Raw genomic sequence first — 20,538 nt, forward strand, 5'->3', positions numbered from 1 at the left:
TACACAATCTTGCCACCTTTTATAGGGTTAAGGAATGGTGAAGAATGGAAGGAATGTCGAGATATAACGAAAATTACATTAAGTAGTCAAAACATTGAAGATGATTAAGATGAAAATTTCTTGAATTTCGTGTTGATTAATGTCGATCCAAGACACTCCCGCCGAAAAAAGGTTAGAAGAGGCTTGATAACGTGTCATTTCAATTTAAAGGCAGGTGTTCTAAAAAGAGTACGGGTTTTCGTTTAAATCTCAAGTATATTGTGATAGTACAGTAGAAGAGAAGGAGTCCCAAAAGAAGCGTAAGTACCATTTTAAATCGAGAGAGAAAGCTGGATATGTTCGGAAGAGAGTTATAAACATCGGAAAAGAAAGAAGATATTGGCTCAAGGCTAAACGAGCTAACAGATGATGAAGAGGCATTCATTGAAATGACATGTGAAAAAAATATTCCTTCATTTACAAAACTGAGTTGGCCTTTGAATGTGAGTAAAGACGTCGTTCCAGGGCAAAACGCAGTGCAGTTGATGTCGACTCTGGAATTGGAGAAGTGAAACCTTAGCGTTGAAATTGTCCCTTCCGGCGTGCACTTCACTAGTTGTGTCGTATCTTGGCATTTGAGTTGGGCGGTCTCCTCGCTTATTGATGACGTACATGATACATTTGCCATGGATCCTTGAGTGCATGAGTAGCATCCGTATAGTTCTTCCATCTTTACTTCACGAGAGTTGTTATGTTTTTGGGCGGCGATGACGAGTCCAAGTGCCGAAATTTGGACTGTGAGCGCGGAGCCAATTGTAGTCTTTGCCTTTATTGATGTGCCATCTTGTACTATCGCCACTTGTTTCGATGTTATCGGAAGTCTCTTGCGGGTGTTGTATAGAAACGACGAAATGTCCCCTTTAGGACAAGAGCAGGCGACTGTATTTGTTCTTGGCGTACAAGAGCAAGCGAACTTGGCAAAAAAGCAGTTTTTGAAGTGTTTGGCATCGTCCTCTGTAGTACACTGAATCTGTCTCGGGGACTTTGGTAGAAGCTGTCCTTGAGGTGAAGTTTCGATGCGAGTTGTTCGTTTTTCATCGGTGATGAAGTAGCTTGATACAATAGGAAGATTTGGTGAGATAGTACTTGTCAGAGTTAATTGAACGTTGTTCCATGTGAACGGGATTCCAGGTCGGAGTTTGAAGTTTTCGGTGAAAGTCCGTCCTTCGTGTGTGAGTTAAATGATTCCTTCTGCATGGACGTTCCAAGATGGATAAGAAAAAATTCGATAGATCGTTGATGACGTCGTTTTAGCGTAGTAGCGGTAGAAGAGACATGCAGAGGTGCAGCGGAAACACCAGTTGCACCAAAATTAGCAACAGCTCGGTACGCAGAACGTAAATCCTGGGTTGGAATTCGAGATTGTGCTGAATTCATATATCTTCTCTTCCAGAGTGAGAGATGCGCAAACATTTTCTTTACAACTTGCGCTATTGTAGCACTGATGGTGAGACTCGGTGTAGAACTGGTGGTCTCGTGTGAAATATTCGGTTTTTCGGTTGCAGACATGAGAGACTTCTTTTAGTTGAATAGCTATTGTTCCTATCGGAAGATTTTTTCCATCACTGAAAAGGAGGCAGACTTCTTGGCCTATAGGCTGTAGCGTTAACTGCATCACTTGATCGAAAGTACATTTTGTTCCATGTTCCACATTCCATGTTGTTATTTGTTGTGCAGGTTGACGTACTTCCTTGTATTGTCACTACATTAGAACAGCAGTGGTGAAGTAGAGATTTGGAATGCGATGGTAGCGACAATGCCGTACAGCTTTCTCCTTCCTTTCTTGGGTTTGTATGAAGAAGTTTCAACGTTGTAGGTTTTATGGCTTCCAGAAATTTTTCTGCACCTCCTTAGATGTGTTCTGAAGAAGAGTTGTGGACGTTGTTATAATCTTCTGCTGCTCCAAATGATGGCGCTTAAGATCGGAGTGAAGGCGTGATTCAAGAGTATCGAAGTGATAAGAAGAATTACGGCTACTGATATTTCTGTAACTGTCCAGCACTGACAGTTGTATGCCTTCTCCCAGCACAGCCTGCATTACAAAGTTTCGCATAGTGGTTGACTAGGGCAGGTGACGTTGGAGGAAAGAACACGTTGGCCGTCAATCCATCCCATTACAGAGGCTGTATATTCGAATAATACGATCGATGTCGGGAAAAAGATAGTCGCTTCCAATTTGTAATGGTTGACGTAGATGCATGTAAATGAGCTGCAGACTTCTAAAATATCGATGCTTTTTGTTGTTTCAACAGCTATTCCTCCCTTCAAAGATCTTGGTATTGAGTAGCTGTCTCGTAGATCCTCGATGTGGTCTTTGAAGCCGTAGTATTCTTTTGAAGTTGCGCCTCAAGCACGTATGTATAATCGAGATGTTCTCAAAGTCGAATTTTGTTACGGGAGAATAGTAGATGCAGAAGACTGATTGGGACGTCGGTGGTGAGCAGTGGTGATTGCAGCAAAATGCGCTTGATCCGGTGGCGGGTGTACTAATAGGTATGGGAAGTGATGTAGTCTTCATTACTGAAGAACTCTCTTGTCGTTAGATGTAGTTCGGGACGATAATCTTGAGCCATCATAAAGCTCAATCTGGTGAAAGGTTCCAAGTTTCATAGTGCTGGAGCATGATGAAGATTGTTGAAATGAATAGACGTGGGGTGGATTGTAGTTATAAATCGATAAAGGTACGCTGGAGGTTGAGAAGATTCTTTATATAGTCCATCGTAGAAAGAACTGGTGGTCATTACGTCCATTATGGACAAGAACATATACTGCCACAAAATCCGGAATTTGGAGGTAAAGGAGTCGTTACTCTGATGTGCCCCAATGGACACTGGATTGGAAATCAATACAGTTTCCGTTCCTTACTATCTCCTTCGGCACTTGCCAAGTCGATTCCTTTTTCCATACATTGATCTGCATAAATGATTTTTTTTGCTACTGATAAGATGGTAGAGCATCGACGGCCATTTCAGATGAAGCAAATCCTATCAAAGTTGCACATATGACACAGTAACGTTGGGGATGTCACTCGTTTTTGATTGTGTGGTCATCGTATGATGTGGTTCTGCGGCTACAGAGGTTTTACAGTGTAGATTTGATGGTTGTTGTTCTTTCTGCTGGATGATGACACTTCGACTGGACTGATTAAAATGATTGGCCTTGTAATGATTTTTTTGTTAGCAATGCGAAGGTTAACAGTACGTGGAAATTCATCGTTGGAGACAATTATTTGTCCAAGTTCCCACTGTCCGCGTTTCACAGAATCGTCGTGAATCATGGCGTTGTCTTCAAGGCTTGGTTGTGCATCGATTTTGAGACGTGCGTGGTGGTGACTGCGTTTGTACTGCTCTCTCAAACTGACCAGATACTCACGTTTCTATCGTTTCCAGAATGAAGTGAGGATCTTTGTAGAGTTCCACATTTCAATGAGGTTTCCTTGAAGGTCAGTGTGTGGAATGAAATCTTCGATGAGCTCGATGCGTGGCATAGAAATTAGTGGTGTTGGTCGAAGAAAGTCGATTGGCCTCAGAGGGTGATGAGATTGCTCGTCGGACACGTAAGTGAGCGGTCTTGAGTTACAAATGGCTGTACATTCAGCTGTGAGGGTTTTTAGCGTTTCGATATCGAAGCTGTTGTTTTTGATGGCGTTCCGGTAAACTGCTTTGAAAATTTCCACCATTCTTTCGTAAAGGCCTCCTTCCAAGAGCTATGGCTTGCGATGAAATGGAAGGAGATCTTGTTGTTTGCGCAGTAGTCCATGACGTTTTCATCTTCTGGTTGCTTCCTGAACAAATACGACTGGAGGTCGTCGAGTGTTTTGAAGACTTTGGCGTTGTCGCAGATTATCCATTGTGGGAACCCGTTTGTCGCAACGAATCGCCGAATTACATGGAGAAGTGCTGCTGTAGACATGCTGGTTACTATCTCCGTAAAAATAGCTCTAGTATTCAAGCAGGTTATCAAGATGATCCAGTATTTGGATGTAGTCAATTTATCAATTCTGACGTTGGAGGGTCCCATGTAATCCATACCGCATCGCTGGAACGGATACTGTGGTTTCGTTACTGTTTGCTTTGGATGAATAGGGAAGTCAGGTACTACGTACGATTTAGATTTCGCCTTTTTGCACATGTGGCAGTCGTTGTGGAGTTCACAAAGTGTTTGCTCGACTTCGCAATGGTGATTAGTAAGGTGAATATGGAGAATATAAAGAGACGTGATGTAGCTTTCTCGAGACATATAAATCGTATCGATTGCACTTGCAGGGAGATTTGCGTTGCTGAATCTTCCTTTGCTCTTATACAAGGAGGTGCTATTTGCTATGGTGTATAAAGATGTAAGTTCAGTTGTTTCTTGATCGTTTCACTCGGTGGATATCTTAATTGTGCTTGTCGACAGATGATTATTTCTGCAATAGAAAGTAGTTGGTTCCTCTTGTCAGAGAAACGGTGTTTTGCCTTCGAGGATTTCTTGACGACGAAGAGCAAGATGATTATCACAGTGTTGAGAAGTCGTAACCATGAGCTGAATCTTAATTCATCGAACAGTGGAATATGTGCGGAGTCGGTGTCAGACGTAAGGAAGCAGTCAACAACTTCTCCATGGAGAGAAGCGGGATGAGTTATATCTTCTGGCAACGTTTCTTCTTGATCGAGAAGAAATTTTGGTCCATGGAACCATAACTCGGAATGGAGAAAGTCTTCTTCTGCCATTCCTCTGCTTCCTATGTCTGCTGCGTTCAGGTTACTGGGGACGTAGCGTAACATTGCCCATGGAGCGTTTGTTCGTATAATGTTCACTCGGTTGTTGATGACTACTGGAAGTGATTTCTCGCATTTCGACCACTGCAGGGTGACTTTGCTGCCCGACCATATGTAGCACTTCTGCATTGGTGTATCAATCTGAGTCTTCAAGAAGTTGGTAAGTTTCGCTCCTATGGCCAGTGCTAAAAGTTCAATTCGAGGAATTGTAGCTGCCGCTCGAAGTGGGGCTAATCTTGATTTTGACATTAAGAGTGATACGTTCTTCTTACTTTTATCTTCGTAGGTTACCAGGTATGCAACTGCTGGATAGGCGATCCTCGACGCATCCGTGAAAACGTGGAGTTTGTAACATAGGTTCTTCGAGTCGCCGAGGTGAAGTTACCGGGGAAGTCGAAGTTCTTGAATTGACCAAGCTACGAGAATCGATTTCCACTCCTCCAAAAGATTATTTGGCAGAAATGCGTCCCAATAAAGTTCTGTTTTCCAGAGCCTTCGGACAAACGCTTTCGAAATAAGAGTAGATGGTGAAATCCATCCAAGTGGATCATAGATGCTTGCTACATTCTTACGTACTTTTCCTTTAGTCCAAGTGGTAGACGTTTCTGGCGGCTTTGGAAGAGAAAGTGTGAGTTCGCCACTCATAGTGTTCTATTTAAGGCCGAGTATCTTGGAAATTTCGTCTAACGGTGTGTGTTCTGCTTGTTCAATTAGCTTATTGAATGCTGCATCGTTGCTGGCGAACTCTCGAACATTCATACCTGCTTCCCGGAAGATTTCTTTGGTTTCTCCATACACCAGTTTTGCATCGTGGCTTGAGTCAGCTTCCAGGAACAAGTTGTCGACGTAAAAATTCCGAAGAATTCTTTGCGCGAGGTTTGAGGAGGATTTACTGAGGTGATAGTGTATCGTGCCGGACAGGAGAAAAGGTGAGGAAATTAACCCAAAAGGTACTCTCTTGAAGGCGTACGTGACGATGTTGCTCTCCTGTACTCCAAGTGTAGGATTTCGAAGCCATAGAAAGCGCGTGAGGTTTCGACTGTCTCGGTGTAGTCCGGCCATGAGGAATGCTTTTTATATATCTCCAGTGATAAGGATGTTCATGAATCGGATTCGAATCAGGATTCCTGCTATTTCAGGGAGCAGCACCAGACCTCTGAAGAGAATGTCGTTGAGACTTTTCTTTCCTTTCGTCTTAGCCGAACCATCATACACACAGCGTAATTTTGTATTCTTGCTGCTTTCAGATATGACTCCATGGTGGGGAAGGTAGTGGCATGTAGATGAAGTGTCGCCTTGTTTGACTTCTTCAATGATGCCTTTTTGTAATTGATCCTTGATGATGTTGTGATACTTGTCGAGTAAGCCGTAGTGTTTTTTGAGAGCGTTTACGGTGGAACTGAGCAGCGACATTGCCATATTGAAGTTGTCCGAAAGTAGTGAAATGTCCTCTTTTGAAGGCAGCCGAACCATATAACGTCCTTCTTCCGTGCTGAAGTAAATAGTGTCGTTGAATTTTTGGAGACACCTTTCGTCGTCGGATTTAGAGACATCGTCAATTATTCCGACGGATTGAGCGACCAAAACTTCTGTATCGGTTCTTCCAATTTGTGGTGTTGAATTGGGTTTTCCAGCGTATCGATACAGCTTAGCGCCATAACAAATTGATGAGTATGGAGAGGTTTTCCACTGATGATATTTCCGAGTCTGGTGTGGACGAGATCGTATCCGCTTGGAAGTTTCTCAACATAAAAGTTATTTGACCATACGAGCTACAATAGAAGTAATCATTGCCAATTACTAAACCTGGTTGAGTGGTGGTGCTGCACGCTGGCATATCTCTATGTATGTGGTCTTTCGCTAATCCCATTTTCATTGGCTGGGTAAAGAATGACAGTGTCCGAACCTTTAGCATGATGCTGTCATCGTTTTCCAGTAGGAGACCGACAGTTGTCCTCGATGACGGATGAATTTGGTCTTCATCGTTGCCAAATGTTTCCAGTGAGAGAGGTTGTTCTTCTATCTTCAGATTTAAGTGGGTGGCGATTTGCGTTTTGATCATCGTTACGGAGGCTCCGCAGCCAAGGAATGCAGTAGTGTGTATCCTTCTTAATGGCTCATCAGGATTGAAGAGCGTGATAGGAGTACACATGAGGAGATTTGTTGTCGGGGTAGTGCGAGAGTTGACGGTAGGAGATTTGTTGAATTTGTCCACTGGCGAACTATGGTAGAATCTTCTCACTGGCGGAGTATGGCAGAAGCTGACGAAGGGTGGGGAGAATTGGCTCTTGTGCTCAATATCTGTCTAGAGAACCGAGTTGGCAGAAGGTTGCACCGGCGTGGCGGAGGGAAACTATGCAGTGGTCCTTTGAGAGGTGGTCGCCATATCCTGGAGTACTTGAAAGACAAAACACGGACGACTTTTATTCCAGGAATGATGATACACAATCTTGCCACCCTTTATAAGGTTAAGGAATGGTGAAGAATGGAAGGAATGTCGGGATATAACGAAAACTACATTAAGCAGTCAAAACATGCAGGAAGATGATTAAGTTAAGCAGTCAAAACATTCAGGAAGATGATTAAGAAGAAAATTTCTTCAATTTCGTATTGATTAATGTCGGTCAAAGACACTCAATCTCGCCTCAACACAATGTTCAGCTCACATCTATTCGTGCTGTTATTAGCATTACACCAGTAAATATTCTTTATGATGTCATCATCTCATTTTCGCATAGATCGACTTAGCTTTGCCGGTGGTATTCCTCATTTGTTCATTTTCATATATTCATTTTAATAGTCAGCTATAATCGAACCTGTTGAACAGCTGGTGTTCGCTATGAGACAGTATTAACGTACAGATCTGATACTTGTTGTTGTACAGACCTAACGGTCGTTGTTCTTCACAAGATAATCAGTTCACTTCAATTATGGATCTACTTAACAAACTACCTATCACAGTAGTCATTGTAAGCTGTCGAATGAAGCCTTCATTCTTCCGTCTATCTTGTGGATTTCAAAACGTTAGGTTTTGCCGTCCTGACAAAAGGTGCCCTTCTGGAGAATATGAATCATAGCGGTAACACCTTACCGTGTTCCACACCTACTGAAGCGTTATTCATTATGTTCGTTGGGAGAACCACAGAATCGTGCACAATGTGTATAGTCATGTCGAAGCAGTCGAAACGGCCTACTAGAAACAGTTAGGTTATGATGACATGAAACACAGCGCAATTGCGTAAGCGACTGCACCGTGTTTCATATCATCATAACTTAACCAGGACTGTTTCTAGTAGAACACTTCAGGTATGCCGAAACCCCTGGTTAAGAAGATGCACCGAATTTAGGACTTCACCCACAGCGGTAATATTGGAGCAGTTTTTTATTGGAGAAAACCGAAATTGGCAGCTTCTGGATGATATGTGGGGCTATCAGCAAAATATCAGAAATATGCATACAATCTTCAGTAATTTAACTGTTTGAGGGTGAAGACATTTTGAGGGTGCAAAAGTAAAATTTTCCTTCTACGCTTGAGAACGCTATTTTCATTTTTCTTGTTGTGAGGGGAATGAAGAACACATCTGTCTGGCGTATTGAATCATTATACATTAATCTATAAAAGAGACGAATATTTGTTCAAATAGTAGTAAAAGAATGCATAAATTGAATTGAATTGTGTGTTTTTGTGTTTATGACCTCTGTTAACCTCTGTTTATGCGAGTTAGAGTGCATATTTTTATGGCTGCCATGGAAAAAAACAATGTATTTGCTCACACGATTTATTACATGAATCATGCCCTTTTGTGTGGTCTTGGGCTTGCAGGATTCAGAGTTCTACTCCAGAACTTATATGTTGTTGGTGTCGTAGTATTCAGGCAGAAGTCGTTAAAAGAACACAAGAAGGCCATACAGAAAGAAAACGTCTTTGAGCAGCATTTCAGATCCACATATTGAAAATGGTATTTTTGAGGCTTAATGTCGCTGAGGTACTGCCAAAACTGTAAAGAGGTGCAATTATCCGTTTGTATCTGGTTTGCCCCTAAACGTATTAAATAACCTTGTCGCACTCGACACCTCCGTCATACGACAAGTCAGTATTCGCTGCTGGAAGTTCACTGATATTTTTTTCGATTTCATGGAAGTTTTTCTGTCGAAGTGCATACCGTGAAGCTCGGCAAAATCGTCTAACTACAACAAATATTGAAGAAGTGAAGAGATAATGTGAGATAAACTCACTCTTTTCATACCAGTTCGCGAAAATCATCGAAAGAATTCTAGTGAGTATTTTTATGGCAGTGCTCCCCTACGGGTGTCACATCAACCATTTCCAACTGAGGCGAAAACACATGACGGGTTACGTAGAAATCATGAACATTTCAGTAAAATTGAAATTAAATCATGTAGTTACATTCTTTCATTTCTTTTGCCTTCGAGGTCTAGGAACCCGTTCTTCATTTCTTGTTCTTTTTATAAGAAATTGATTTTTTTTCCTGGAATTCTTACGTACGCTCAGCGGATCTACACCTTTTTGTTCAGTGATTGCCTGAAGTAACACGAGAAAATGTGTGAAAAGATTGACAGTTACATCTACAAGTAGAAGAAGAAGAAACGACCGGAACATCGTGTGTGGATTTGATTATTGTTGCTTATCGCTCCTTTTTTGTCACCAATACCTTCTGGAATAATTGCACTAAACACTAACATAACAGAAATTCTGTTATGCAAGAAATCCATTTTTCTTGCGAGAAAATACTAATTGATGCTATAAGCAAAGCTATTTGTGGACGTTCTTGTACTTTTCTATGTATTGTTCGCTATATGCTATCCCTTTGCTTTTTGCTGCAGGAGTCATTCTTTGCACCTCTAACAGCAATAGAAATGTATTCTTACACCTTTTGATGAGAAGGAACACTGCGTTTTGAGCATTGAGTGCTATTTTCCCAATATCCTCGCTATCGTATTTAAAGGCAGAATGCCACGAAACTGGTGACGTTCGGACAAAACGATAAGGTTAAGTGTGTAGATTCAGGAGTATGTGGACTATGTGGCACAATTTCTTCCATTTGGGTGTGCAAGGTCTGTTAGCAAGCGGGAGAGACACCTTCATCGGCTCATCGATTAACTGCCCGCTCGCAGATGTGGTACGTTTCCAGGTGTCTCGTAGGGGAAGCCAAGGTCTTTTCTTTTGCCGCTTTTCGGGCAAAAGAAGATTCAGTCAACACTTACTTCTTGCATATTAAATTCGATTTTATAAATTGAAGGCACCTTATCTGAGTAGTTTCGTTAGCGCAAAGCAAGTTTTCAGCTCCACTTCACGCAGATCAGAATATGAGACGACTCAGTGTCATTCTTTCTATACATTTTTAATTTTGCTTAGCACTCGAATTCGGATACAGACCGTATTTTTGTAGGGGTCATGACAAAAGTACTCGATTTTTCGATCAAATTTATTAGCAGCATCATTAACGAGCTGCAGCAGTTGTAGCCGTCAGATGGAAATCATCAGGAGCGCACGAGAAGGCCATGCAGAACGAGAATGTCATCGGACCGCACTTCACAGACGCATACTGAAGATGATACTTCTGAGCCTTGATGCCGCTGAGAAACTGCCGGAACTGTAGAAATTCGAAATTAGCTAATTGCACCTCGATTCTCCCTAATCCTAGAAAACCTGCTCGCAATCGATGCCGCGTAGTCCGTACTTGGCGACTGGCAAACCGCTGATGTTTGTTTCGATTTCGCGGAAGTTTCTTTTGTTGATGTGAATACCTTGCTGTTCAGCAAATTCGTCAAACTGCAAAGGATTTAAAAGCAGAATAGAGTAACGGGGCGTAAGATCATTCTATGCTTACCAATTCGGAAAAATCATCTAAGTAATGATGCTTGCCGTTGTTGTCGTAGTGCTCACTGGCAAGGATCACTTCAACCATTTCCCAGGGAGACGAGAGCACATGTTGGAAAATCTAAAAATTGGCTGTGTGCTTTCGTCCTAATTTACTCGTGGACTGTTACATCTTGCTGTTATTGCTCGGCAACACTTGGACTCCTGCTGATCTTGCACACTTTTGAAAGTTAATTTTTTTTTACAAATTAGTCTGTGCATCGAATTTGTTTACATTTAAATGAATTCAAATATTTTGTTGTATGTAGCTCAACAGGGAAAGGTTCGATGGGTCAGAAACTACTCATACCAAAATACTGGATAGCCCAACACGGTAGTTGTCTGAGGATTCCTTATCGGGTAGGAAATCTCATGGTTGACTGTAGGATATTGTGGGAGTAATTCGGAGAGTTTCCCCGACCATCGATTAACGTTAAGAAGGAAAGGAGAAAAAACACGGAGATCTTGTCATCTACAATCTACAACAACGGCAACTTGAGAAAATGTATGTATTTAAATCAGTCTGTACTTACAACAACGAGTAGAAGAGAAGGAAGCAGACGTAGCATTCTACGAATTTGGTAAGTGCGCACTTCCGCTTCTTTTATACTGTATCAAACGCATTTAAATTTGATGAGAATAGGGCAACGGTGGTATTTTCATCTTGTGGTTTCAGCGATGAGACCATGTAAATGTTTGCATGAAGCGTTGATTCACTAACAAAGCATTCTGATGCTAAAAGTCTTATGTCCTTTTAAATAATTCGTTCTGTTTGTATGGAAGTACTGTTGATATTACACATATATGATAAATAATGACATCAAATTGATTGTAATTTTGCGACGTGTTCATACCTTCTCTTTTCATGCAGAATTTGTCTTCAATTATTACTCTACTTTTTCTACTTACAGTCCAGGATGTGTCAAAATAATGACGCAAAGGTCGCGCCGCAACATTCATTGAGGTTGGGAACTGATACCTTCATGTACCGTATGTTGTGTTTTCTTATTATTTGAAGTCCATACAATCTTGTTTCATAGGTCATCTTCATATTTTTAGCATCACTAAGCCGTCAATTCACGGTCGTTCTATCACTGAACTTCATAGACAACGAATTTCAGCATGCTCAATTCAGAAGTCTTTGGGGAAATCAGTGACCCTGTAGAAAACGGATGTTCACATCAAGTCTTGTACTTCATTATGAAAAATCGTTTCTGAGCTCAGTAGAGGGCTGTGGAAGATATGTTTTGGCAATCCTCCGGACGATGTGTATCTTTCTCACCAACAGTGGAAGTAGTGATTAAGGGATTTGAGATTTCAAAAGGTAACCTTAAAACTATCGTCACATTCGTGACTTGCCTTGAGCAGTAGGTCAATGTTAGCGATTTCACATTCCCTTTAAAAGGAACACGTTACTGCTGGAACACATCCATTCTCTTTGAATGTTCCAATTAAATTTTGTTAAGCTGAACTAGTGATAAATCACCGTCTAATGCACGCGTGAGGATCGGTGAATTGTTTAGAGAGAATTCATTTGTATCCTAAGTGATGGAGTTGTCAAAGTCCAAGTTGGTGAGATGAAAAATGTGTTCGCCATTGCCGTTTGATCTTTGATCTCTGGTTCCAAGAAATTCATACAGGTTCTACCGTCCAATTCGGGCGTCGAAGACGGTGCGAATAAATGCTCCAAAACGAACTTTTATAAATGCTGACCAAATTCGAATATCTGGAGTATTCGTGAAATAAGGTCATCTCTTCGATTCAGAGCAAAAAGGTAAACACAATGTATAGTTGATATCGTGGGGTACATTGCATCCAGTACATTTCCAACACAGCTCCGTAATCGTAACGATCCATGGAAAATTTCTCGAGAAATTTTCGTAACTTTAAAAGGTGTTCTCTGTTGCAAACGGGATTAACGTTGAGAGTGGAAAAATGAAGGATCTTCAAAGAAAGATTGAACATACTCGTCTGTTTAATCATATACAAGAGGAGAATCCCAACATATGGTAAGCAGTAAAAGATTAAAGTTATAGTCATAAGTTATTGTATAAGTTATAGTTATAGTTATAAGTTATAGTTATAGTTATAAGCCCATTTTGCTTATATTTGTCAGCATCTCTGGTAAACGTGGCCTTGCCTTGTATTGTGTCAATGCAATTACCACTGATCCCGACATTCCTCATTACTGAATCTCGCCTCAGTACAATGTTCAGCTCACATCTATTCGTGCTGTTATTAGCATTACACCAGTAAATATTCTTTATGATGTCATCATCTCATTTTCGCATAGATCGACTTAGCTTTGCCGGTAGAATTCCTTATTTGTTCCTTTTCATATATTCATTTTAATAATCAGCTATAATCGAACCTGTAGAACAGCTGGTGTTCGCTATGAGACAGTATTAACGTACAGATCTGATACTTGTTGTTGTACAGACCTAATGGTCGTTGTTCTTCACAAGATAATCAGTTCACTTCAATTATGGATCACTTAACAAACTACCTATCACAGTAGTCATTGTAAGCTGTCGAATGAAGCCTTCATTCTTCCGTCTATCTTGTGGATTTCAAAACGTTAGGTTTTGCCGTCCTGACAAAAGGTGCCCTTCTGGAGAATATGAATCATAGCGGTAACACCTTACCGTGTTCCACACCTACTGAAGCGTTATTCATTATGTTCGTTGGAGAACCACAGAATCGTGCACAATGTGTATAGTCATGTCGAAGCAGTCGAAACGGCCTACTAGAAACAGTTAGGTTATGATGACATGAAACACAGCGCAATTGCGTAAGCGAATGCACCGTGTTTCATATCATCATAACTTAACCAGGACTGTTTCTAGTAGAACACTTCAGGTATGCCGAAACCCCTGGTTAAGAAGATGCGCTGAAGTTAGGACTTCACACACAGCGTTAATATTGGAGCAGCTTTTTATTGGAGAAAACCGAAATTGGCAGCTTCTGGATAATATGCGGGGCTATCAGCAAAATATCAGAAATATGCATACAGTCTTCAGTAATTTAACTGTTTGAGAGTGAAGTCATTTTGAGGGTGCAAAAGTAAAATTTTCCTTCTACGCTTGAGAACGCTATTTTCATTTTTCTTGTTGTGAGGGGAATGAAGAACACATCTGTCTGGCGTATTGAATCATTATACATTAATCTATAAAAGAGACGAATATTTGTTCAAATAACCATAGTAGTAAAGAAATGCATTAATTGAATTGAATTGTGTGTTTTTGTGTTTATGACCTCTGTTAACCTCTGTTTATGCGAGTTAGAGTGCATATTTTTATGGCTGCCATGGAAAAAACAATGTATTTGCTCACACGATTTATTACATGAATCATGCCCTTTTGTGTGGTCTTGGGCTTGCAGGATTCAGAGTTCTACTCCAGAACTTATATGTTGTTGGTGTCGTAGTATTCAGGCAGAAGTCGTTAAAAGAACACAAGAAGGCCATACAGAAAGAAAACGTCTTTGAGCAGCATTTCAGATCCACATATTGAAAATGGTATTTTTGAGGCTTAATGTCGCTGAGGTACTGCCAAAACTGTAAAGAGGTGCAATTATCCGTTTGTATCTGGTTTGCCCCTAAACGCTTTAAATAACCTTCTCGCATTCGACACCTCTTACTCCATATTTCGCTGCTGGGAGTCCACCGATGTTTGTTGCGATTACGTGGAAGTTTCTTCTTTTGAAGTGCATGCCGTGAAGCTCGGCAAAATCGTCCAACTACAACAAATATTGAAGAAGTGAAGAGATAATGTGAGATAAACTCACTCTTTTCATACCAGTTCGCGAAAATCATCGAAAGAATTCTAGTGAGTATTTTTATGGCAGTGCTCCCCTACGGGTGTCACATCAACCATTTCCAACTGAGGCGAAAACACATGACGGGTTACGTAGAAATCATGAACATTTCAGTAAAATTGAAATTAAATCATGTAGTTACATTCTTTCATTTCTTTTGCCTTCGAGGTCTAGGAACCCGTTCTTCATTTCTTGTTCTTTTTATAAGAAATTGATTTTTTTTCCTGGAATTCTTACGTACGCTCAGCGGATCTACACCTTTTTGTTCAGTGATTGCCTGAAGTAACACGAGAAAATGTGTGAAAAGATTGACAGTTACATCTACAAGTAGAAGAAGAAGAAACGACCGGAACATCGTGTGTGGATTTGATTATTGTTGCTTATCGCTCCTTTTTTGTCACCAATACCTTCTGGAATAATTGCACTAAACACTAACATAACAGAAATTCTGTTATGCAAGAAATCCATTTTTCTTGCGAGAAAATACTAATTGATGCTATAAGCAAAGCTATTTGTGGACGTTCTTGTACTTTCCTATGTATTGTTCGCTATATGCTATCCCTTTGCTTTTTGCTGCAGGAGTCATTCCTTGCACCTCTAACAGCAATAGAAATGTATTCTTACACCTTTTGATGAGAAGGAACACTGCGTTTTGAGCATTGAGTGCTATTTTCCCAATATCCTCGCTATCGTATTTAAAGGCAGAATGCCACGAAACTGGTGACGTTCGGACAAAACGATAAGGTTAAGTGTGTAGATCAGGAGTATGTGGACTATGTGGCACAATTTCTTCCATTTGGGTGTGCAAGGTCTGTTAGCAAGCGGGAGAGACACCTTCATCGGCTCATCGATTAACTGCCCGCTCGCAGATGTGGTACGTTTCCAGGTGTCTCGTAGGGGAAGCCAAGGTGTTTTCGCGTCTTTTCGTTTCGCTTTTCGGACAAAAGAAGATTCAGTCAACACTTATGTCTTGCACATTAAATTTCATTTTACAAACTGAATGCACCTTATCTGACTAGTTTCGTTCGCTCAAAGCAAGTTGTTTTGAATACCTTCATAAGTATAAGGAACGCAATCGTTTCGCTAACAAATTTATTGACTCATTAAACTTGTGGTGTTGTTGCAGTGTTTCCACAGGTCGGGACAATCATGCTAATGGACCCATGCTGTTGTAGGGGCTCTTGTAGTCGTCAGATGGAAATCATCAGGAGCGCACGAGAAGGCCATGCACAACGAGAATGTCATCGGACCGCACTTCACAGACGCATACTGAAGATGATACTTCTGAGCCTTGATGCCGCTGAGAAACTGCCGGAACTGTAGAAATTCGAAATTAGCTAATTGCACCTCGATTCTCCCTAATCCTAGAAAACCTTCTCGCAATCGACGCCGCGTAGTCCGTACTTGGCGACTGGCAAACCGTTGATGTTTGTTTGAATTTCGCGGAAGTTTCTTTTGTTGATGTGAATACCTTCCTGTTCAGCAAATTCGTCAAACTGCAAAGGATTTAAAAGCAGCATAAAATAAAGGGGCATAAGATCATTCTTTGCTTACCAGTTCGAAAAAATCATCTAAGTAATGGTGCTTGCCGTTGTAGTGTTCACTGGCAAGGATCACCTCAACCATTTCCCAGGGAGACGAGAGCACATGTTGGAAAATCTAAAAATTGGCTGTGTGCTTTCGTCCTAATTTACTCGTGAACTGTTATTGCTTGCTGTTATTGCTCGGCAACACTTGGACTCCTGCTGATCTTGCACACTTTTGAAAGTTATTTTTTACAAATTAATCTGTGCATAGAACTTGTTTATATTTAAATGAATTCAAATATTTTGTTGCATGTAGCTCAACAGGGAAAGCTTCGATGGGTCAGAAACCAAAATGGATAGCCCTACTCGGTGGTTGTCTGAGGAGGATTCCATATCGGGTAGGAAGTCTCATGGTTGACTGTAGGATATTTTCTGTTTTTGGGAGTAATTCAGAGAGTTTTCCCGACTATCGATTAACGTTGAAAAGGAAAGGAGAAGAAACACGGAGATTTTGTCATCTACAATCTACAACAACGCATACTTGAGAAAATGTATGTATTTAGATCAATCTATACTTACAACAACAAGCAGAAGAGAAGGAAGCAGATGAAGCATTCTTCTAATTTGGTAAGTGCGCAATTCCGCTTCTTTTATACTGTAATCAAACGCATTTATATTTGATGCAACGGTGGTATCTTCATTTTGTGGTTCTCATCGTCGCTTTCAGCGATGAGACCATGTAAACGTTTGCACGAAGCGTTGATTCACTAGCAAAGCATTCTGATGCTGAAAGTCTTATGACCTTTTAAATAATTCGTTCTGTTTGGATGGAAGTACTGTTGATATTATACATATGTGATAAATAATGCATCAAACAAAAATAAATATCAAATTGATTATGGCTTTGCGACGTGTTCATACTTTCTCTGGAGAATTTGTCTTCAATTATTACTCTACTTTTTTTACTTAGAGTACAGGATGTGTCAAAATGCTGACGCAAAGGTCGCGCAGCAAGATTCATCGAGGTAGGGAACTCTTGCCTTCATGTATCGCATGTTTTGTTTCCTTATTATTTGAAATCCAAGCAGTCTAGTTTCATAGGTGATCCGCATATTTTTGGCATGATTAAGCTGTCAACCAATTTGGGCGTCGAAGACGGTGCGAATAAATGCTCCAAAACGAACTTTTATAAATGCTGACCAAATTCGAATATCTGGAGTATTCGTGAAATAAGGTCATCTCTTCGATTCAGAGCAAAAAGGTAAACACAAGGTATAGTTGATATTGTGGAGTAAATTGCATCCAGTACATTTCCAACACAGCTCCGTAATCGTAACGATCCATGGATAACTTCTCGAGAAATTTTCGCAACTTTAAAAGGTGTTCTCTGTTGCAAGTGGGATTGAGGTTGAGAGTGAGAAAATGGAGGGGATTCAAAGAAAGATGGAACTTCCTCAATACGGTTGTTTATTTATGTACAAGAGGAGATTCCAAACATGTGGTAAACAGTAAAAGATTTTATGCTACTTCTACTTCTTAGTTGTTAGAATTTGATAGATCAAGAAAACTGAATTCATTACAACAAGAAAACGTTTGTGAAATTCGGAAGGGCATCAAGCGCCTTTCAGTGGTGGAGTACAGCTTTGAGACTACTTCGAAAAATTTCAGATTTTTCTACGAAAACTAAACTACGAAACTTTTTACAAAAGCAGCATCAAGCCATTATTTTTTTTTTGCGAATGACGCTGTGTTACTACAGTATCGATGTGTCTCATCACAAGTGTGTGTCTAGTCACAAGTCTAGGTGGGGACGATCTCTTTCTGGAACTTGAGTAGAATACTTCATTCGGAGCTGTTCTGGCAAGAATACAGGGTCCAATGAAACACGTAGCAAGAACCAGTTATCTCTAACTGATTAAAGTTTCTTGAGAAAGATTCCTGAATTTATTCAGTGCTCCTCCTCTACAATAATTCTCTCTAGTGTTATTTCAGAAGGTATGTCGGGAGATCGAAGAGCTATGCCGGTATACCGTACCACCACCACCACACTCTATTTACTTAGTTCCTTCTACTTCTACTTTCCTTCACTACTTGCCCTGCGCACTGAAGTTTTCTTTGGCGAAGAAAACTGTCGCCAAATTGGCAGATAGTGGTCAGACAAACTCTCAACCTGACTAGTGTCTTGCTCTCAGCGATCCTTTTCTCTTATTTCTGAAAGAAGAAGAAAATCTCTGATAAAAATATCAACTTCAATAAATAACTTTGACTTTTCTTTCCTCAACCTAGCATCAGCGAAAACATAGCACAGAAAGCTAATTTCATTTGAAAAAGACAAAAACCAAAACAAAACCAAAGCCGTTTATAATGAAATAATGGTCACAATTGATGAATTTTTCAGGTATTATTAGATCGTCTTCAATTTATTCTGTTTTGTGGAGCCAAAACCATTTTTCCTTCCTATGTTTTCCTTTTCCTTTTTTCTTCAGCAATTCGGAATGCTTGCACATCCGGAAGAGGAGTCTGAAATAACAAGAAAGATCTACTGTATGTATTATACGGAAAAACTTACTGTTGAAAACAAACATGAAAGACTTATGGAATGTTTCATATAGGAGTTACATATAAACGGGATGGAAGTTCCGTACTTGAGAAATGAGCTTGGAATTAGTCCTGTCCAAAAGTGTGGAAGTCGGGGAGTATAAACGGTGCTTGGACTTCATGTTTCTCTGATGCGTCTGGACAGTCGAATCATTTATGGCTGGGACACAATTCCAAGATGGGTTTGACACATGACTTTGTTTTATTTATTTTGCAGTAGAGTAATCATTTCATAAGTCGTAAAAATTTCCCTCTACATCAGGATTTTTCCACATATCATAGCTGCCTAGGAATGTCTGGATTATTTTGAAAAAAAGGTGAAAACAAGTGATTCAAGCCAGCAGCTGATGTTTAGATGTTGATCGCGTTGAGTGAACATATGTTCTCATAGGTTCATTTTGCGATGACGGTGAATGAGAGGGTCCCAAGATATTCACGGAGTGTCGTGAAAGCCTCCAACCTTGCCAGCAGTGCAGAAGAATTCTACGGCGTTCTGGGCTTTCAAGAAGAATAGGGAGTGCAGATCTTCCACCTTCTGTAGCAAGAAAATGACCTTTCAACCACCATACAATGTGTTATAAAAGAGTGTTAAAAAAAGTTATGTTACAAAGAGTCTGTAAAATTTTGCTGAAATTTTTCTAGTGATTTCTATCGTTTCTTTTTATTTATTTCATAGCACACCAATGGATATTTTCAAATAAATAAATGAATAAGTAAATAAAGTTTGTTGTGAAAAGCATTGATATCACAACATGCCAATTGTTATGTTAGAAATTTTTTTCCTTCTTTTTTTTTTTGAGAGTGAGAGAAATAAGGGCGACTAATGGCTATGAAACACCTAGAACAAACCCTCTTCTGAAAAAAGTACCCATGAAAGGATATGAGACGGAAATGAATATTTATGTCATTTGATCTATTAGGGTGTTCGGAAAGTATCTACCAAAAATTTCGCAGTAGCGCAGATTTTCTGAGATGTTCTGGAAGTTTCCGTTTTAAATATATTATATAAGGACATTACCGTTTGTATACACATGACATATCTGACTTCTTCCTTGCTTTTCTGCATCTCTGCAGAATTCGGAAGCTTTCTGAAATGAATCACAAGCTAATACGAATGTCTAAAACCTTAATCATTGATTTTAATAAGTCTAATGTTTTGTCTAAGCCGAAGCTAATAAACGCCTTGAGAACAAATCGATTTGTTCTCAAGGAGTTTATTACGATTTCGGCAAAGTATAATATTTATACATGTCCGAAACTCAATCGTACAATTCGGCTTCGGCTTAGACAAAACATTCGACGTTATTAAAATTGGCTTAGACAAAACATTAGACGAACAACAACTTTATTAAAATCGATGATTAAAGTTTTAGACATTCGTATTAACTTGTGATTCATTTCAGGAAACTTCAGAATTCTGCAGAGATGCAGAAAACTTGCCTATTTCATCCTATAATGGCCGAAAATTCCACCCATATTCGACACGTACTCCTTTACGAGTTCGAATCTGGCCACCCTGCTGCTGAAGCCCATCGAAACTTAAGTCAAGTATTCGGCACTGAAGCCCCTTCTGAGCGGTCTGTGCGCGCCTGGTTCCAGCGCTTCAAAGCCGGAAACAAGAAACTCGAAGATGAGCCTCGCTCTGGTCGACCGACTGCAATATCGTCCAACGAACTGAAGAATCTGGCGGAACAGCATCCATATGAAGGTGTGCGGTATTTTGCTGCCAGTCTTGGCTGTTTGCTTTCCACCGTGAGCAATGGACTGAATGGTGAAAAAGCTCGGTCACTGGCTCCCACATGCATTGAGCGACGGCAACCGCCAAAGATGTCTGAACATCTGCACTCAGCTGCTCTCCAGAAGCCGCAGATTCGACTGGCTGGACACCATTGTCACTGGAGATGAAAAATGGGTCCTC

The 20,538-nt window shown here is 40.4% G+C and overlaps 8 protein-coding genes across 9 annotated transcripts; 2 read left to right on the forward strand and 6 right to left on the reverse strand.

Annotated features, from left to right (window-relative positions):
- Window positions 1–1,134: 1,134 nt before the first annotated feature.
- RB195_011439 (uncharacterized protein) lies at window positions 1,135–1,548 on the reverse strand (the record flags this gene model as incomplete). Its single annotated transcript, XM_013448154.2, has 1 exon — window positions 1,135–1,548. The coding sequence occupies one exon, from the start codon at window positions 1,546–1,548 to the stop codon at window positions 1,135–1,137; it is 414 nt and encodes a 137-aa protein (XP_013303608.2).
- Window positions 1,549–4,358: 2,810 nt separating this feature from the next.
- Window positions 4,359–5,048, reverse strand: RB195_011440 (uncharacterized protein; the record flags this gene model as incomplete). Its single annotated transcript, XM_013448152.2, has 1 exon — window positions 4,359–5,048. The coding sequence occupies one exon, from the start codon at window positions 5,046–5,048 to the stop codon at window positions 4,359–4,361; it is 690 nt and encodes a 229-aa protein (XP_013303606.2).
- Window positions 5,049–5,450: 402 nt separating this feature from the next.
- Window positions 5,451–5,861, reverse strand: RB195_011441 (uncharacterized protein; the record flags this gene model as incomplete). Its single annotated transcript, XM_013448151.2, has 1 exon — window positions 5,451–5,861. The coding sequence occupies one exon, from the start codon at window positions 5,859–5,861 to the stop codon at window positions 5,451–5,453; it is 411 nt and encodes a 136-aa protein (XP_013303605.2).
- A 12-nt stretch (window positions 5,862–5,873) lies between these two features.
- On the reverse strand, window positions 5,874–9,063 carry RB195_011442 (uncharacterized protein; the record flags this gene model as incomplete). Of its 2 annotated transcripts, XM_064192854.1 has the most annotated exons (4): window positions 5,874–6,541; window positions 6,606–7,104; window positions 8,857–8,987; window positions 9,036–9,063. In XM_064192854.1, the coding sequence occupies 4 exons, from the start codon at window positions 9,061–9,063 to the stop codon at window positions 5,874–5,876; spliced, it is 1,326 nt and encodes a 441-aa protein (XP_064050437.1). The 2 variants fall into 2 exon arrangements, with proteins under 2 accessions (XP_064050437.1, XP_013303604.2); XM_013448150.2 differs by lacking the exons at window positions 8,857–8,987; window positions 9,036–9,063 and having other exon boundaries at window positions 6,606–6,951.
- Window positions 9,064–9,832: 769 nt separating this feature from the next.
- Window positions 9,833–10,210, forward strand: RB195_011443 (uncharacterized protein; the record flags this gene model as incomplete). The annotated part of the gene is made up of 2 exons (XM_064192855.1): window positions 9,833–9,940; window positions 10,061–10,210. 2 exons carry the CDS (start codon window positions 9,833–9,835, stop codon window positions 10,208–10,210), a joined length of 258 nt encoding a protein of 85 aa, XP_064050438.1.
- A 51-nt stretch (window positions 10,211–10,261) lies between these two features.
- RB195_011444 (uncharacterized protein) lies at window positions 10,262–11,249 on the reverse strand (the record flags this gene model as incomplete). The annotated part of the gene is made up of 4 exons (XM_064192856.1): window positions 10,262–10,414; window positions 10,471–10,593; window positions 10,652–10,762; window positions 11,214–11,249. The coding sequence occupies 4 exons, from the start codon at window positions 11,247–11,249 to the stop codon at window positions 10,262–10,264; spliced, it is 423 nt and encodes a 140-aa protein (XP_064050439.1).
- Window positions 11,250–15,648: 4,399 nt separating this feature from the next.
- On the reverse strand, window positions 15,649–16,637 carry RB195_011445 (uncharacterized protein; the record flags this gene model as incomplete). Its single annotated transcript, XM_064192857.1, has 4 exons — window positions 15,649–15,813; window positions 15,870–15,992; window positions 16,051–16,155; window positions 16,602–16,637. 4 exons carry the CDS (start codon window positions 16,635–16,637, stop codon window positions 15,649–15,651), a joined length of 429 nt encoding a protein of 142 aa, XP_064050440.1.
- Window positions 16,638–20,045: 3,408 nt separating this feature from the next.
- Window positions 20,046–20,525, forward strand: RB195_011446 (uncharacterized protein; the record flags this gene model as incomplete). Its single annotated transcript, XM_064192858.1, has 1 exon — window positions 20,046–20,525. The coding sequence occupies one exon, from the start codon at window positions 20,046–20,048 to the stop codon at window positions 20,523–20,525; it is 480 nt and encodes a 159-aa protein (XP_064050441.1).
- Between the last annotated feature and the right edge of the window lie 13 nt (window positions 20,526–20,538).

The sequence above is a fragment of the Necator americanus genome, chromosome III (genome assembly GCF_031761385.1).
Source record: "Necator americanus strain Aroian chromosome III, whole genome shotgun sequence".
Lineage (NCBI taxonomy): Eukaryota > Metazoa > Nematoda > Chromadorea > Rhabditida > Ancylostomatidae > Necator > Necator americanus.